Below are 18866 nucleotides of genomic sequence, written 5' to 3'. Positions count from 1 at the left end.
CATATAGCACAGATGGTAAAAGACGGCATACGCCGATGGAAGTTAGGCAGGCAGTAACTGAGCTCCGAGCCACCGGCTGAGCGACAAGTGCATGTGCAACGATACAGACATATGCGAGGAGCGTGCTCTCTGTTAGGGCAAAAGCGCCAGCGGCGCGACAGGCGCAAGTGAGAGGAAAGTAGCTGGCAGCAGCCGTCGCCATCATCATCATCAGCGGCGGCGGTGGCAGCAGCCTCTATAGAGCTGCTCGAAATAGCGGAGAAGGGAAGTGTCACAGACTGGACGGACGAGGCGACTAGTAGCGAGGCAGGCGAGCGGTTGAGCGAGCGCTGGTGCAAGCAGGCGGCACCAGCCACTCCCACTATTTGAACGACTACAAGAACCGCTGCTGCTCCGGCCGCGGCGGCGGCGGCAAAGAGGCGCAAAAGAAGGGTAAAGAAAGCAGAGGACGCTGGAGGCTGCTTGTCTTCTCATGTTGTTTGGCAAGAAGTCTCGCCGTAGACCGACGGTTGTCTACTGCGCTGTACTGATCTGAGAACTGCTGTATAGCTGGTAGAGGCAGACAGTTGCAATACTGTTGACATGCATGAATCGCTGAGAAATAAACGGAGAAAAAACTAGCGACGCACACAGAAGTAGGATAAGTTCAGTTGATCTGAACTGTCCTTCTCCAGTTCACTCCGCTGTCGAACGAAAGCTGTGCGACGAAGCTGAATTTTGCTGAGGATGCCAAACGAAGTAATTGGCCGACCACGCAACGAGGGCAAGCGACATCAGTACAGAAAACTCTACCTGATCAACTGTTAACAGAAGGCGAAGAGAAAAGGTTCGTGCGACTGTGACCGTGAGTTAGTTAGTGAGCGAGCACGCGTGGTGCCACCTCTTCCTGTAAATCACATACATACTCGTGTTAGCTGGAGGACTGTGAGCATACAGATATTTATGTAAAACTCGAGGAGAACAAATCGCGCTTTAGAAACACCTGCGGTTGAGCTGAGCTTGAACGAGCAGCGTTTCAAGGAGGCAACACCCATATCGAAAGACGGAATCAGCAAACGACACGTAGAAACTCCAACCAAGTAGAGCAGCAGTCGACGATTTGTATGTATTCGTGTGAACTTGTTTCAGCAAAAGCACGCTGTTGCGAAGTCGTTAGTGAAACGACAAATGTCTAGCCGCGTGACGTCGCTGACTCGGTGAACTAAAGGATACGGTGCTTCGCGTCTAGTGAAGTATAGATATATCCATGGTTACTGTAGTTGATTGCATTATTATTTAATTCTGTGTATAGTGTGGTTGGTAAGAGCGTGCCTCTGTCCGTGGCAATTGTGCGTCATACTTCGTCGTCGCCGCCGCCGTTGAGAGGGCAAATTGCTCGTGAGCGCGCTGCGGAGTTATCCGCAGGTGACATTACGCGTAACTTCCTTCAACGACAACCACGGCGACAACAGCTACCTGTTTGGCCACAACAGCTTCCATTGTGTAATGATCCAGTATGCGACAGGAATAAGGTGTCCTGCAATTACAAGTGATGCCTATTACTATTGCCGGTACGAAAACGCCAGACACCGAGGGGCAACTTAATAGAGAAAAGTGCAAGGCAACGTTATAGCATTTTTCGCAGAGACTCAATTCGTGCTGAGGTCAATGATGGCGACGATAGTTGAGGCCAACAAGTGAACCAGCAGTAAATGCGCTGCATCAGTCCATGATCTGTCAGTCCACTGACGCCTGTGCCCGCATGTGCGTCTCTATGCGTGTATGTGCCGCCGGCCATAAATACCTGTTCACTTTCGACGAGAGAAAGGCGCGTTGCATTAGAGAAGGGAGCGCACACATTGCTGCTTCTGTAGCGGCGGTGGCGGCGGCAGCAGCAGCAGCAGCGGACCGGACCAGACCAGGCCGGGGCGACCCTGAAGGAGATCCAGAGAAGCCGTCACAGCACGTCAGCTTCAGCGCTAGTACCATCCGGCCGATGTCGTTTTAGGCGCTGCTGAACTACGACGTCGACGGCGCACAGCGCGCTGCTCCTACTGCTGCTGTTGCTGTTGCTGCTGCTGCTCACTCGTAGGAGTCATCAGGTGGCGCGTCGAACGGAGGAGCCACAACCACTTGTTGTACGCGCAGTGCTGCTCCGGAGTGGCGTCGGTGTGGCCGCTGGCAACGCCGCCGCTGGCGCCGCCGCAGCCGTCACCGCCACGGCCGCCCCAAGCCGAGGCCAGATATCAAATAGCAGCGGCTGGCGTTCTCTCCTCAAACAACACGTTACCGGAGTATTTTGCGGTGCCGTGTGCCGGCTTACCCCACAAGGACAGCCAATCGACTAAGAGACCAGCCCAATCTTTGCTATAGTAATACTATTGCGAAGAGAAGTTTGCTGCAGGTGAAGAGCTATACATGTACATAGAGTAAGTGATCTGTGCCATCGTGATCGTCCTCGCCGTTGTCCGCGCTGCTCTGCGCGCCCGCTGTGAAGTCGAGGCGGGAGTGCAGCGCAGTCGTTACTCCGAAATCCGGTAACGTCCATCAGTCAGTGCGGAGGAAAGAAACGAGGCTGCTGAAAGGGCTAAGCAGGAAAAAAGCCATCTCTTTTCGCCTCACATACGGAATATCCCTTTCGTTGTACCGGTGCCGCTCGTCGCTGTCGAAGGCCATCACTACCTGCCAAAGCAACATCTTCGCGCCGCTCACTACTGAGATGAGGTTATAAGGGAAACCTGCGCAACCTCGATTGATCTATTATTGTCTTCGGTGTCTTTGTCAGCGTTCGGGAGCCACTTTCCACGAGCTGGCCCTCATCGTCGTCTTCTTCGGAAGCACCATTCGAGGTGGTACTCACGACGACGGCGATAACGACGACACCGACAACAACAAGGAATAGCTCTAGCGTTATTAGTTCGGTTGTTATGTAGTGCGCGTTGAGTTAATGGTAAATACAAGCGAATAACCCTGTCGTTGTCGATTAAGTGACCTCGCACGTCTTGAACTTATCGTTTGCCTTCGCCGCTGCTGGACCTACAAGTGCCAATGCCAGCAACCCCCAACACAGGTGGGTCGTGGCTCATGAGTGCAGAGTGAGCGGCACATATTAGGTCAGCCAGGACAACGCGGCAAGGACTCAAATTGCTGCTACTGCCCTCCGCAGCAGCGGTAGTAGTAGTAGTAGTAGCGGCGGCTGTAGCAACCGCAGCGTCATCGGCGTATGGTTCAGAAGCCAAGGAGAGATCGGCAAGAAGTGCAAGCCAAGTGAGTCAATAGGGATTATTACTGACACTAACATCTATCGGCCTGTGATAATAACAACAGTATAATATAGGAAGAAGAAAGGCGGGGATTGAAAATATTGCTATTGCTTTGAGCTTTTTTGGACTAGCTATACTCGTTGCGACGTAAACCACAACGACGGCGTTGATTCAACAAAATCGCTTTGAAGGTGCCGAGAAAGTTGTAAGCTAGAAGTAGTGAAAAATTAAAAGTTGTTGGAGAAAAAGATAACCAATTGAACGATTAAATAGGCTAAAGAAAGCTATTCGTGACGGTTGTGGCACTGCCTAGCTTACGATAACAGCGGAAGTGACCAGCGCGGTAATGGATCAACTCTCTGAACTTGGTCTGGACTCAGGCCTCGGTACGTTCGAGCCACAACAGCGGGCCCGTTCAAACACGTGGCCCCTGCCAAGGCCGGACGACTTTGTCGACAAAGATGACGCCAATCTGGATGGCAAGAGCAGTGATGCCCAGGACAGCAGCCATGCCGGTGGGGCATCGGGACCTGCGCCGAAGAAGACGCAATCGCGGCGTAATGCCTGGGGCAATATGAGCTACGCGGACTTAATTACCCAGGCCATTACGTCAACACCCGACAAACGTCTCACGCTGTCGCAAATCTACGACTGGATGGTGCAAAATGTATCATACTTCAACGATAAAGGGGATTCCAACAGCTCCGCCGGATGGAAGGTATGTTAATCAGCCCAAAAAGCCGCTGAAATTTTTTGTACGTAGAGTATTTGAGCGACACTTCAACAAATCTATACCTAGCAATATCGTCGTATAAAAGGTTATATATGAAGATAAAAGGAATACTTTGAATATGACTAGCGAACGGGTCAGGTTCCGAACCGAAGCCTCAGTCGCAATGAGTGGTCACCGTCAGAATTCAGACCTCTTGCACACGCTGGCAATTCAGTCAAAAATCTGTTCTTACTAAGATATAGCCTCAGAAACAAAGCATTAGAGAGTCCATATTTAGGTGCCGTATATTATCGTTATTATTATGAAGACACATGAGGCTGATGTCTCGTCATACAATGCGCTTATAAAGCAATAAAACAAAGTTGTGCCTTACAATATCTTTGCCGTAGATGTGTTACGTTTATAGGTGGGTAGCTGGCAGCCTAGCATCGATTATTAACATGAGCCTCGTTGTGATCGCAGATGGCGAGCAGCTCTATACGTAACGCGATAACTGTTCAGCAGACTATGCATACTAGGGCTGTGAACGGGGCGCTAATTAAGGTCCATCTGGCTTTATTTACTATAGGCGCTTAAATTGTTCGTGCTTAGGTAATTTAGATGCGTGGGGTACCTAAGAAATATCATGTGTTGTTATTGAGCAAGCAGTTTTTCAAAATTGCTTTCTTCATTCAATTCTAGGCCAGATTTATGCAAACCATACGAGTAATTGTTTCAACACTGCTAGCATAGGCCAATTGAGGTGTCCTTTGGCATGTTTGTAGCATGTTTAATAGCAAACTTGCGCTTTCTTTGTCCTCTTTGCGCTAGTAACTTTTAGTTTCAGAAAAATTAATTCGGTCTACATCGATAACCATGATCGATGAGCTAGGCAGAGTTAGGTAGGTACTAGTAGATAGGTGTGCTGGCCATTTGTACCACCCAGCTGGCGTGCCTGTTTGCACACCAATTGGTAGCCATTGCAATGGGTAGGTAGGACGGCAACATCTCATAGGATATATTGGGATAACCTTCTAATGAAGATATTGCCTTATTGTTGTTGTTGGCAAAGTGTCAGGCTTTGCAGTACAGTGTCTGTGACGTAATCTCAAAAACAGCGGATAGCGATTGTATCTAAGGTATCCTAGATAATATTTCTCGTTTATGGCATAATGCGTATGGGCCAACGGGATTCAGGTTTGGAGATATCTCCAGTTTCATCTAATACTTAGTTGAGCCGAGGGGTTTCCTAGAGACCCGTTAAGGACATCGCCTTGGATTAGCAATAGGCGATAGTTGCCGGTACATAATTACAAACTAGTAAAGAACCAAGACTTTCATTCGAGATCAGCCGAATAGAAATACCCGATGCTAGTGAATAGAAATAGCAACTAGCCCATAATGTGCTTATTTCAACTGAATAGTTTTAGTGACTTTGTGTTGGTCTAGCTTAGCGTTCATTAATCTATGGGTTCTTTTTGACATTTCACAACTTTTGACTTTTTCAACTCTCCTTTCATCCACATTCTAAAGAGCCATGTGTCTATGTATAGTCTCAGATCGATAAAACAATAGAACTTGATCGAATGGAGGACCTTAGTATGTAATATTGAGTTCTTCTAAAGCGTAAAGATTCAGCAGCGGCAGGTTCGTTTCCCGTAATAACCCCTGATAACGCCCTTTGAGCACTGGCCGATGGCAGGCTTTTCCAGTCAATTGCTTTCTCTCTAAGTTATCACCCTCTCAGTTATGCAAATAGTAATGCCCAAATAGTGATAATGCTATAATGGGTTGTTATTGTTGGTCACCAACGTTGCGTGTTGGCATTTCATATTTATCGATTATGATGCACGCACATTGCCACCTGCGCCCTCCTTCGTTCCTCGCTGTTTTTCCACTCAGTCACTTAGGACATGGATTTGCTGCCATTAGTTCTCCTCGCAGCATTTCAACGTTGTCACCGAGCGTCTCAATGGGACTGAATAACTAAAAAACGATCTGGTTAGCGATTTACAGCATGAAAACGGGAGACGAAGATAACAAAAAACAAACCTCAAAAAATAAAAGCTTTCCCTCTCTGTTTTGGCGGCAATTTTTCATGTTATTTAGCCGGCAACAAAGCCCAAAGCTGTCGTCACAAGCATAAACAACTGTTACGTCCGCCTATAGTCAAGGGCAACAGAATCGCGTATAATTATTACGACTACTTTAATAGTTGCTGGAAACGTTATTAGTGCGTACCACTTGACACTTTTTAAACTGTTCGTACGAAGATCATAGTGATATAGGTTTAAAGTTCTAGTTTACCCAATTATGATTGTGTTATCACTGACTATTATCCCGCAATTATCATAACCCGTAGTTGCAGCCCATACCGGGATATGGTTTCGATAACGTAGCAGTTACCTTGGTGAGCAGGCTATGGCGCCATCGTTTCCTAGACAATTGACTTTTTTGAAATCTTTGAGAATTTTAAAACTGCAGTATCACTGTAGTGTCTCTATGTATATACCTATATAAATATATATCGATTCTAACGTCAGTTAGCGAGTTGGTAAGTAAGCAGCGTCAATTTCGACGGCTCAGCTTGAGCGAGCAGGCTGGCCTCACATTGTCCCACTACGACCGTCTACTGTTCTTGATTCCCTATCAGACGCATCAATGAGATAGACGACGGCGCATATGCATGAGCCACACGGGGAGAAGTACACATATCCAAACGGATATAGATAAATGGCAAGTTGCCAAGCGCTGAGGATCGGCCGCTGCAGTCGTCAGCTCTCATTCGACGGGTAGTAGCAGTAGTGGTAACGGCCGAGACCATCTGGTTTTTGGCCGCAGCAACGGTGACGACGGTGGCTGCCGATGATGCTTGCGTGATTGTTGCAAGGAATTGTGCGCGTATACTCTTTCTGCGCGGATGTGAACTTTCGTTAACAACGGCCAATTGTAGTCACCCTACGAAAAATATGTAGCTCTTCTTCCGTTTAACGATGGAAACTTAAGAGCCTACTGCAGGAGCTATTATATGTACAACATTCTCCGCAGTTCTCAAGAAGGGCGCCAACAATTGCGCTCATCCAGTAGGTTTTGTCTGGGTGAGGAAAAGGGGGAGTGCAAGAACTTTAGCAGAAGTGCCTACAGCTACGGGCACGTACATTCAATACGTACAATTCAGCATCTACGCATACACAGTCACATGCAAACGGCTACGCCAGTGCTCTTTTGCTATCCTTTGTGCTGTCGGTCAGCGGTGCTGTTGTGTACAGCACGCGGAGCTACGCTACCACGTGCGATCTTAAGGATTCGGTCCGCTTTCACCATTGGCTCGAAAGTTTTTCCCAGCATTCAGCCGACGGTGTGCTCCATTTTCGTATGCTAGTATATATGTATGTGTCCGTCTGTCGATGCCTGTTCTCTCACTGCTGTCGTCTTCTTGTCTTTCTTGCCGTCTTGCCTGTTACGCCTTCCGTCATTGGAACTGCTGCTGCTGCTGCTTCGGCCGTCGGTAGTTCGGAGTTGCTGCTTAGTGGCTATTGCTTGCCGGCGAGGGGGCGCGCGTCGTTGCTACGTATCGTACTCGTAATAGCGATGCTAATGGTAGTGCTAGGTTAGAGACGGCCTGCTAGTCAGCAGCCAGTCAGTCGCCCAGCGCCTTTCGCGCTGTATGTTGCAGTTCGACGTACCAAGATGGCTAACCGACGGACGGATCGACCACGCAATCGTCGAATAGCAACGCTACTGTTGCCTCAGTAGCAATACCAGCAGCTCCTACCGCTACTCTCGTTATTGGTCGTCGTGGTTAACTGTGCCACAGGTGCACAGATGATGGATGCACAGGCAGACACCGAACCGTCATCAAGCTGTTGACGCCGGTTAAAGGAATGTAGCCTAGTAGAGGGATACGGAACACGTAATGGCGATAAATGATCGCCGTTGTTGCCCTGGGGGTCGCCGGGTCGCGAGTCGCGCTAGATTGCGACTGGGAAAAGAAATGATACAGCTTTCTGATAATTTCTCGTATCGTCAATGATAATAGGACGCTGTTGCTCGAACACGTATCCTACGCGATAAATAGATTATATCAGAAATGTATACGATGAGGCATGGTTTTAAACATAGTATCAGGTTTACATTGTGTTGATCAGTTGTCATTGCAGTTCCTTTTACTGACAACATACTTATAGTTTTTTTTTCTGTTTTCAGCATTATTAATTATAGCATTTTCCCTAATCGAGTTTGCTGTTATGGTAATGGCATTACCCGAAAATTGCGATTGCCTTAGCAACTGAATGTTTTAGAAAAAAAAATGCGGTTTACAGTCATTGGGCTGATACGCTATTTTGGGTTTTTTTTTTTGTTGCAATTTTGAAAAGTAGCATTTACTTGAATTGAGACCAGTCGACTTTTCTCTAAAGTTCATTTATTCCATAAAATCATTAATTATATTAAACCGCTAACTACAATGTATTTCGGCAGTGCTTGCAAAGAATCAGAATGAGTCATCACTCCACCGTCTCTCGAAAGACAGTTTGTCTTTAATATATGTATATAATAGGTTCCCAAAAGTGGAGCCAAGCTTATCCAATGTGTAATCGTCATATTCAGTCGCCCGTTGGAGATTCGAGCAGTAAAACAATTGCAGTGTGTATCCCCCACTCCCCCCCACGAGTGAAATACCCTCTCAGCTCATTGCCGTGGTAGTTGGCTATCTGTCCCATACTATTGATGCAGTACTGTTTCCGCATCCCACAGCATAATTTATTCCGCTCTGTAGCGTTCCGAGCTTTCCTCAACGATATTTTTATAGGACGTATGTCTGTCTGCGTAAGTGTATGCGATCAAACATTGAATCGGTCAGTCTAAAAACACGATTTAGTCGGACACTTTCCCTGACGCGAGCGAACTATAAAGTTATTGTTTTAATAGCTAGTAAAAACCGCCTTGTGGTAGCATATATACAGTTATCTGTAGGTCTGAAAGGGGCAACAGAGTGATCCGTCAGATCGAATCTGGTAAAACGCAAATTCATATCGCACAATTCCGGTGGCTTCGTCAACCGCCTATGGCTGTTTCGAGATCCACAAAAGCAATCATTTTAGATAATAATAAAGCGAGCGTTTGTGTTTGGTTCTATAGTTAATATCTCTATGTTGAGTTAGTGGGCAACAAAAGGCACTGACAATAGGCTCTCACGTGTTATCGTTGATTTAATGCTTCTATCGTCTTCTATTAATGAGGTCTACTTATGGAGGACGAGCGAATTACGGTAGTCAGTTGTAAAAATATATAAAAGAAATTACGTGTTGCGACCATTTTAGGGGGGTAAAACTGTAGTCGAGGTATCAGTGGTTTATTTGATAGAATTTTGGCGAAGAATGCTCAGCAGTCGTTGACCAACTGACATTGTTGACCGCCTATAGAAAATTACAGTCTGGTGATGTTGAAAGTGATAGCGTTGTAACTCTTTTTAAATAACAGGGATTTGCTTACGGCTAATGAAGTTCTATCGAAATCCATAAGTTACATAGGTATGCGAGCGAGGAATAGCTACGCTTCAGGATTCGGCTACTGACTTTGTATAAATATTAGAAAAAAAAAATTAAAACGTTTGCTTCTCTATGCCAACTTTATAGCAATTCCAAAACCGCGACAACACGATCTGCTTATACGTTTAACATTTTACTTAATCAAGCGTGTATATATATATATATATACGCTTAGAAGAATAAACTGTAACGTGTATGATCGACAGATCGACTGTTGTACAGGGCCTGAACACGCTGTATGAACACGATATTCCGTTTATGCTTGAGATCACCCTCTAGTGGTTTTGATTTGTAAGACTCAAATGAACACAATGAACTCACTAATATGGACATCGATAAATTATAACACAGAAACGATAGAATATCTTGGGATATTCCAACGCGCATACACGTCTAGCTGCAAACGTATGGGAAATAGCAAATAGTTCCTCACGTATAAATATAGCGTCAACAACAGCCTGACAGTTTATGAAACTGGCTGAAAAAGTACAATTATACGATGGAGCTCGTGCCGAAGTGATGGAGACTAAGGACTCAGGACTTTGATGCGTATATGTGCCTCGGAATTGTAGTGAATGAGTAACCATTGTGGCGTTACCGTTGAGACTGAGGGAAATGCCGAACTCAGACATCGACAGCCGCCATCAGAATGAAATACGCTGGTGTTTCTTCGATACAGTCAAAAATAACCGTACCTCGATTTACCTGTGTCGTTGCTTCCGCTTTGAGCGTCTGACCCGGTCAATTAGTAGGGTTTGTGATTGACCTTCTTCAAAATTTTCTGGGCTTATAACGACTCTACGCTTCTCCTAGCGTAAAGCTGTCTATTACCTGTAATCGGACTGTTATTACGTGCTAGTGGGGCTTTTTGTGTATACGCAAAGTAAAGCAGCCCGTATGGGGCTATTATAAGGTATCATTGAAGTAAATTTTATTGCACGATGGCTATATTTTCATGAGTTCAACATACATAACATAACAAAAGAAATACAAAAAATATATACACTCTTTAAGCCGGTCATGACTTGTTTTTTTTCCAGAGTGTAGCGTCAACGAGTGGATTAATATTAGCTTTTGACTGAAGAAAGCTCATGCTAAATAGCGATCGAAAGCGTGAACATGTAGCAGAAATATAAGGACAATAGTTCAGAGAGTTTCAGGCCGATCCAGCGACACAACTTACAATTACTTGGATAAAATATGGGTTCAAAACAGACATAACTGTTCCTAGGCAACGTTCGGTTCGGAAGACCAACAACATCGTCGAGTTTTACTAGCTAAAAGAGAACAATGGGAAGTTATAGGGAAACGTCTATAAAATAATCAAGTGGTGAGCTTGACATCAGCAAATGAAAGCTCCGTCACATTTGAATCGAAGGCGTATTCATTAGGATTGGGTTACACCAGTATTTGGCACACTTATTATGACCTTATGTAAAATGGGAAAAAAAATTGATTACCGCTGGCTCTAATCTTTTATCCCGTTTTCTCGGTTAACAGTAGCAGCTATTCGCGTATATCATGCTACGGGTTTTCGCGGCAGCTAAATGAAAGCCTCCTAACAGCGTCCAGTCGCTCGAGAAAAACTCGTACGCTGACCGAGACAGCATTCGCTCGTACTGGTTACCGAACTGCCTGACCGTCATATCTTATTACTGCTGCCACTGCGAACAGAATACGATTCCCACGCAGCTCTTAAACCGGCATGTTAATGGGAAACAGGCGATTGTTAAGGAAAAAAGCTGTCTTTTAAACTCAAGTAGAACATAATGTGTGTCGATTTCATTTAACTGCTTGCGCTGCTATCAATTTCCCTCTTAAAAATTGTGAAACGTCCAGACGATTGAACCTATTGTTGAGGATTAAGTGATGGATTCGGCAAATCTATTGTATAATACATAGGGTGATTTGACAGTATACGGTTAGAACTTACTTATCTTAAGGACATGTTATGTAGGCATCGATAGTGTAGCATGCTGTGGTTCATTTGCTTTGTTCGTTATGCCTAAGTTAAAAAAAAGCCATGTGAATTGGTCCGCTTGGGATAAAAACACCGTGTCTCGACAGGCAGCACTAAGAAAAAATCTCGCTATTTTCAATGGCCACACACACGCACCCCGTTTTCTCCCAGGTGTACTTTTGTACGTTTGACTGTGTATTATTTCGAAACTTTTCTCAGATAGTCGATTACTACATGAGGTCGGCTGAGTCACAGTGAAAGACTCTACGCAAGTTTAATCTCGATGGATCGAGATTCGACTGACGCCCCGCCACGGCGTGAACGTACCCATAGACCCTAGACAGAGGTGACGTATCTGTTTACTAGTTCGTAAACAAACAAATTCGAGAAGCGGCAACAACAACAAAAGCAGAAAGAGTGGTAAAGATATCTGGCAGGAAACCAAGATCCAACAGGTTTCTCCAAAGGGCAGTCGCCTTTCTCCGTTTTTTTTAGTACTCAGTTGTCGATTGACGTACAAAATAAGCTGCACTCGTCCTACGTCACTTTCACTTCAGTATTGGCCTATTGAGTGTAACTCCGTAATCTTGCTTGCGTCGTCTGAAGAAATCTTATCTATCATCGGGGTCAGTAGACTGGGAAACAGGAATTACTACGCCGACGTCTAGCTCAAGCGCTACCTTCACATGGCCGACTGCTATCGGGGCGCCAACGGCCAGTAGTCCTCGACAATAGCACCAATATCAGTTGCGTTGTGACCTGACCATAAACTCTAAAAATATTACCTGAAAGGCAAAATTTTCTTTTACTTATTTTTATAGTGAATATTAAAAGTGTGTCCGCATACTGGTTTTCGTCTATGGCTTTCATTTACAGGGCTAAATACAACCTGACTTTTATTGCTGATCATCGTTAATAGTTATTAGTTGGAACTGCAATCAAAATCGGTAATATGGCACTGTACATACGCTACGATTGAGCCCGAGGTTAGTTTTACCTCGTGGATAACCTTAGATAAATGAAATCTATATTCTGTAAACAATGTCCAATGTGGCGACACTTACGCAAGCTAAAAAAGCATAAATTCACAATGAAAATCTCTTTGCAAAGACGGTATGTAATCGCTATTGGTGATAGAAACTAAGGCTAAAAGCGGTGATAACCATAGTGACACAGCCAAGGCAGTTGCAACGGTGATTCTCCATCTTCTGTTGGCAACCTCTGAGGGCTGTCTCTTTTGACTACTATGAGAGCGCACCGTTTACGTGCAACTCGGCATTCATAGTCCGAAGGTGTCCTAACCCAGGCTGAGAAATTATTAGACCCATGTTAACAGCGGCCAGCTTTGCTTCACGCGGCTGTTGCTATGAGCTGAAATGAGCCATCTCGACCATGACTCAGGATCAGCCGAGCCACTAAGATTCTGCTCTTTGCTTGGTGTTTACACGCGGAAAATCGTACGTTGTGTACAACAGAAAGGGCTCCTTTTGTACTACGGTTAGGCAATAAACGATCTAATACTATGACAGGTCTAGGTAGTTGTTCAATGGGCGCACGCGCCGACGAAACGACGTGATCCTTTATAGCCTGAGCAGTGGTTATTTGGTGCTAACGCGAATGGTTAAAACGCTTTGAAAATAAGCCTTTCTCCTTAGTGGTGACGGTAGTCGTCGCGCGTTGGCTATGTAACGCTAAGAGGATGAAAACAGTTCGGCTATATATACGCAGTTCGCAGTGACGCACAGTCAGATACAGTAACATAGAACAGGAACTACTGGCAGGCCAAATGTTGTCTTTTGCTGCGCGTACATCATGAACACAAAGTAAACCGCGAATTTCTATTACCGTGATCAAGGCATAGAACTTACTCACTTAGGTTGCACATTAGCCAAAAGGATATTATTCTTACATGTTATAAATTCCACATGTAGCTGGTTACATTCATGATCATTGTGCATTTCGTTATAGGTCCTTTGGGCTTTGTTGGCTTCTTAATTAATCTTATTTTCCTTTTTTAAATATATCTCGCCTAGTATGTAAAGCTCTGTTATAGTTCAGTTCTACGTAGGGCTATCACTGTGTGCAAAGCTGCTGATCTCCCGACCTAATAGACGTCCTCGTTAGTAAATCTGCTATTCTAGGCGTGGCTGAAAAATGAAAAGTTCTCTAATTGCTGCTTCTGAATTGGCTGTGGGGTGTCCTTCAATACGCATGCTAAAAACGCAAGCTCATCATTCAGGAATGCCTGTAACTAATCGCGGGTTCTGCACCTCCATCTGTTTTAACCTTATAAAAAAAACAGTAAAAAAAAAATAAGTTCTGCAGCACTACGACGAGCCGGCAGTTAGTTAAGAAGATTATCCACATCCATGGATCTTAAGACCTGGCCTTTAAGGTTGTTTCCGTCCCGTCCCGCAGCCATCGCGACCGTCATCACCATCACCGTCGCTACTGCCGGCATCACCTGCTGGCTTGCTCCTACAGTCCTTTGACATAATTATTTTTGTAAGAGAACAAAGAAAACAGGACTTACTTCGTTGCGGACGACAGGCAATATCACCTTGTCTTACAACAGCAAGCTACCTAATCTAAACTGGCAATGAGTAAGTGACTGGTCTGCAATACGGATGCGAAATTGAGAAATAGAACTAGCAAAAAACATACCACTAAATGGCACCCGAGGTTGCCTTTTTTATTCTATTTAACGCGTTATTACCAAGGAGCTCCCCACGGAGGTGTTGACAATAAGCAGTGTCCATGATTTGGTAGAACACAGCCTATTAAACGGGGAATTAAATACACCAGTCAAACCATAACATCTCCATGCCCTCTTCACTGACCTACCATTTATATCAAATAGAACAGTTACATAGAGAGCAAACGGTGATGTTCTTTCAAGTGTTCTAATTTACGAGTAATGGATAAATCATATAGATATGCACAGATATCAAAGAGGATGCCATTTACCAATACTGAATTTGCTTATTTCAGACCGAGCACGTCCCTTCTATTATTATTATTGGAAGCCTTGTAGGACAGTACGTGTGTTTGTCTATGTGTGCGAGCGCATAGGCCATAGATTTATTTCATTGTGAATTCATCAGCTCCCATCTGTAATCATTCCAGCTGGGGTCCAAACGTTAATCTTCATCCTGTGGTAATGGTTATGATATGTCGTTCCATGAACTAGTGACCATAGCGAGATAGACGATTGCACCAGTGTGAAGCGGTATTTTGGGCTAGCTGAATCCGTTCACGTCAGTCAACATTGTTCTTACCTTCCTACGAACCCTGTAGGATTTTATGTGACCTTCTTGGCTCAACGAACGACATGCAATCGTGTACCCTGTTTCATTCTCCGTACAACTAGTTTCCATGTACGAGCATTGGATGAATATTAGGTATTGCCATGATACGGATATACATACACATACATAGATATTGCTTACTTCCGACTTTTAAGAAAATGTTGATTAACTGAAGATTAAAGAAGTTCTAAAGACAAGGCTGCTTGTAGAAAGACTAGGCGAGCTTTGTTTTCGAGCAAACTCCATTGCGCCATTATTAGAGCAGAGAAGTTGTAGTTTTCATTAAAAAAAAAACTTTGCATACATGTCTAATAAATAGTTAGCAGATTCAATTTCTGTTTTTTCGAGTGCATAATACAGCCTCGAACAGACACCTCGAAGGTTCGTTTTCTCTTGATTAATTGTTGGACATACTTGATAATACGATGATATTTGCCCCTTCATTGTCATGCACTTTATCTCAATTTGGGCACGTGTGGCCGCGCAAATGCGTGTCAAAAAAAAAAACTACTACAGCCACTGCGCTTCAAGCTATTCAGAATGAGTTATATAAGGATTACGAGCTACCAACTGTTAAACAGAGGTGTAGTCTTCTCAGCATCATGTCTTCAGCATCATGTTCAACGTATAAAAATCGCGGCTCGCTTTCAACAAAAATTTTATTACACAGTCTTACAGACGTTGTAGAAAAACGACTTTGTCTTGGGGTTGAAAACAGGGTCTATTCGTTAGCAACAGCTCACATCTTCACTGATTAAAGTGCACCGTTTGACCGCCTTAAACACCTCGTGGGACTGCCTCCAACGATCTCTTCGCCACTGAGCGTTGTTGTTTCGGAACAAACGTCTATTTTGACTTGAGTATTAAATACTGTTCCATTATTATTTTTGATCTCGATTACGGGAGACAAGTAGCGATAGTATGAGCCTATGCTATCTGAATGACACCAGGATGAATCAACACAAACCGGTACCAACTCTCTGCTGTCAGTTGCTATTCCAGGACCCAGATCAATGATTCTCTATAAGATCTTTTTCTAAAAATAGTTCGAATCTTCTAGACTTTAGCTATTTTATGACAATCGTCTTTTAATTGTCCATTTAAGCTAAACGGCTTAATCAGTGAACCGCCCTGCTCTCCTTCGATAATAGTGTTTTTTATTATTGTAATACGTTTATTTAATTTGGCACTTCTGTTTTTATATTCTAATGTTTATATATTCGTTTCTTAAACCCCTGTACCATTACTAGTCGTTGCAAATCAGTGAAGATTAAATATTTCATAAGAACGAATGGTACAAATGGTGGTAGTTTCACCTTTTCACTTTCGGCCGCCTGTTAACATTAGAGCACTAAGTGTACCTTTCGAATTAAGTTAGACCTATCTGCCAAAAGCAAAGTGGGTTTTACCATCCTCTAATACAAACGCAGCCCAAAATGTGTAGAATGGATATGATTTCACTATTACTGACACCGTTGTGATGTTTCATCCTACAGACAAGGTGAACTCTGTGAAATGATCCGTATAGAGTAATCGATAATCTTGCCAGTAAATTGTGGTAGCAGAGCGTCACGGCAGGTTGAAGTCCATAAGCACGTCCATAAAAATGTATGGATAGTTACCATGGGTTACGTAAATCACGGATATCGTGGTTCTTTCGTGGTCGTCATGGAATATTTCTTACGTGATACCCCCTTTACATCGACTCCTCTATTGACTCCGTCACTACTAGGGAGCACTTATCATTCGTACTTGTTGTAAGTGTACGGCTGTGCCAAGTGGACTAGGGGCAATGAAAGCTCTACGACGCGAGGCCAACGGCTGTTCTAAACAGTTAGCAGGAAGTATCATGAAACCCTCTGATGATAATGTTGATGATGAAACCTGTAAAGATGACGGTAAGAACAGTAACAATAGTGACTTTATCGCAGCAGCAACCCCCGCAATCAATAAGAATTTTGGATTAGTCAACATTTTCTAGTGCACGAAACGCTGTCTGGGGTGATGATGACAATCATCGTAAAAACGCTGTGCGCTTCGATGTCGCATCGTCACTAATAAATAGGACCATTTGGTATACTGTTGCTAATATGGCCGATTGAGAACTCTTTATCCGACTATGACTGTGGGGATTTTCAAGAACGGACTTATTAGTAGCTAGCTCAATTGTACTGCAGATACAACCTTTCCAGGTTTGGGCGTTGGGTTTATGCTCGTTGGGATAGTCGCGTCCTTATAGTACACCGAAAAAAAAAATCAGAGTTATTTAGCGAAACTAAGTAACCTTAAAAAGCCAGCCAGCCAGCGTCAATGTTTTTTTTTTACATACTACAACTTTATCGTATCATGTTAAATTAAATAATACTCTCGGTTCGTATCGCAGCCAAGACACTAAATTGAGCACATGGTCTCTTCGTTATTTAACATAACGGGTATCGGTTTAAACCGGCAGGTCGCGTGCCGACAGTGCCACGGCCAAGACGAGAACTGTGAATGAGCCGTCCGCGCTGGGCTTGGTCTTCAGTTCACTAAATTGGCTCCTATCCTCTTAACTCATTGGAGGTCCTTTTGGTCGGCCAGAGCCTTTCTTTTCGATTCTTTCTGGTCACCGACTCCTCGAAGTCTGTTTATTAATAATGCCAGTAGTTAAGTCAACCTCTAGCTAGCCTCAACAACCAGCTAGAAGTATGCATCTGCTTCTTGTAAAAAAGCTAGCGCCTCAACGAACATCACTATAAGACGAGACTCTATCTCTGTACGTGCAGCATTAGGCCACGTCTTGCTGACCTACTAGAAAAAGAAGAGCACGCAAACGGCTTTATGATGTTGCCGCCATTGCCGCTGTCCTCGATACCAGCGAACAACCAATGGGATACCAGCAGCGAGTAACGATGATAACGTGTCTGTTCTAGCTGTTCGCCCCTGTAACCGCAGCGACATCATTGATTGCATCGGGTGCCATACGGTCTTAGGCGAGTCAAACGACTTCCCGGGGAACCGAGAGAAAGAGGGAGAAATGATGAAGTCATTAAGCACTTACACTAGGTACGCATGCGCGTTATACGACGCCGGTGCGCTAGAGAAACACAGCGCCGATGGCGGCTAGCAGCGCGAGGAAATCTTGCTACGCACGACGACAGTACGAATAATACCGATCTTCGTTCTGCTTGTTATTTTGTAGATGTTGTCATTTGCAGTTGACATTGTTGTACTTCTGGCCGCTACTGCTATGATTAATACAATGACGCTTTTATCTCGGTGAACGAAACGAAAAAGCAGACAAGCGCTGCTGCGTTGAGCAACAGCAGTTATCACCGACTGTTGCAAGGTGCGGCAGTCTCCTACTCCTTCTCCTTATCCTTTTCCTTGTTACTGTCTTCCCATTCGTCTTTATGGGTGACGTCACCGTTGTGTACCAACAATGCCTGCAGTCTCAATTGCGAATAATCGTCAGATACCTTTGAACTACAACACGTACTCTGTGCGTCTAGACATATGTAGTTGCTGCGCAAGCCTTATGTCGACCAGACAACTGAACCCTACCAATCGCAAAATGCATTTTCCTAACAAGTATTCCTTGTTGCGTATCATTTTCCGTTCGTATAACGTAAGCAGCGGACTGAAGACGCTATTCGGTGGGTCACGTCCACATGCACACACACAGTTACATAGAAATGTACTATTCTGCACAGATGCCGAGACTGAGACATACGTAAAATGTCGCTGAACAAGGAACAGTGAAGCTACCGGGACGCAGAAGTGTGCGATTATCGCTCGCATTGAGCATGATGGCAAATTATTTTTATTCTATATTATAAGAATTCCATTATTATTCAGAGTATATTTTACTGCAATAAAAGAAGCACAGTCACGAGACCTTTTACGCATGTATGCACGGGTATATAAAGTGAAACAGGTTATGTCACAATTATATCGGTAGGATCTCAAAAAGCTTCCTGCGTTCACGCATACGGCATTACTGGTACACAAAATATTGACAAATGCAAAAACCGTCTAAAGTACAACATTCAGTAAGTATGTTCTCTGTATTTAAGAGTATGTGCATTGCTTCAGCATATATATGTATATGTATGT

General features: G+C 44.3%; 1 protein-coding gene across 1 annotated transcript in view; it reads left to right on the top strand.

Moving 5' to 3' along the window:
• The first annotated feature begins 76 nt into the window (after nucleotides 1-76).
• The window catches only part of foxo (forkhead box, sub-group O), a 19580-nt gene continuing 790 nt past the window's right edge, over nucleotides 77-18866 (top strand). Inside the window, exons 1-2 of the mRNA XM_022837546.2 lie at nucleotides 77-3246; nucleotides 3556-3960. Coding sequence (XP_022693281.1) covers nucleotides 3589-3960 — 372 coding nt within the window. The 5' untranslated portion in view covers nucleotides 77-3246; nucleotides 3556-3588. The remainder of the gene's footprint in view (nucleotides 3247-3555; nucleotides 3961-18866) is intronic.

This window comes from Varroa jacobsoni, unplaced genomic scaffold (assembly GCF_002532875.2).
Source record: "Varroa jacobsoni isolate VJ856 unplaced genomic scaffold, vjacob_1.0 scaffold_713, whole genome shotgun sequence".
NCBI lineage: Eukaryota > Metazoa > Arthropoda > Arachnida > Mesostigmata > Varroidae > Varroa > Varroa jacobsoni.
The sequence above is the reverse complement of the archived record's forward strand: the minus strand, read 5'-3'. Positions and strand labels throughout refer to the sequence as shown.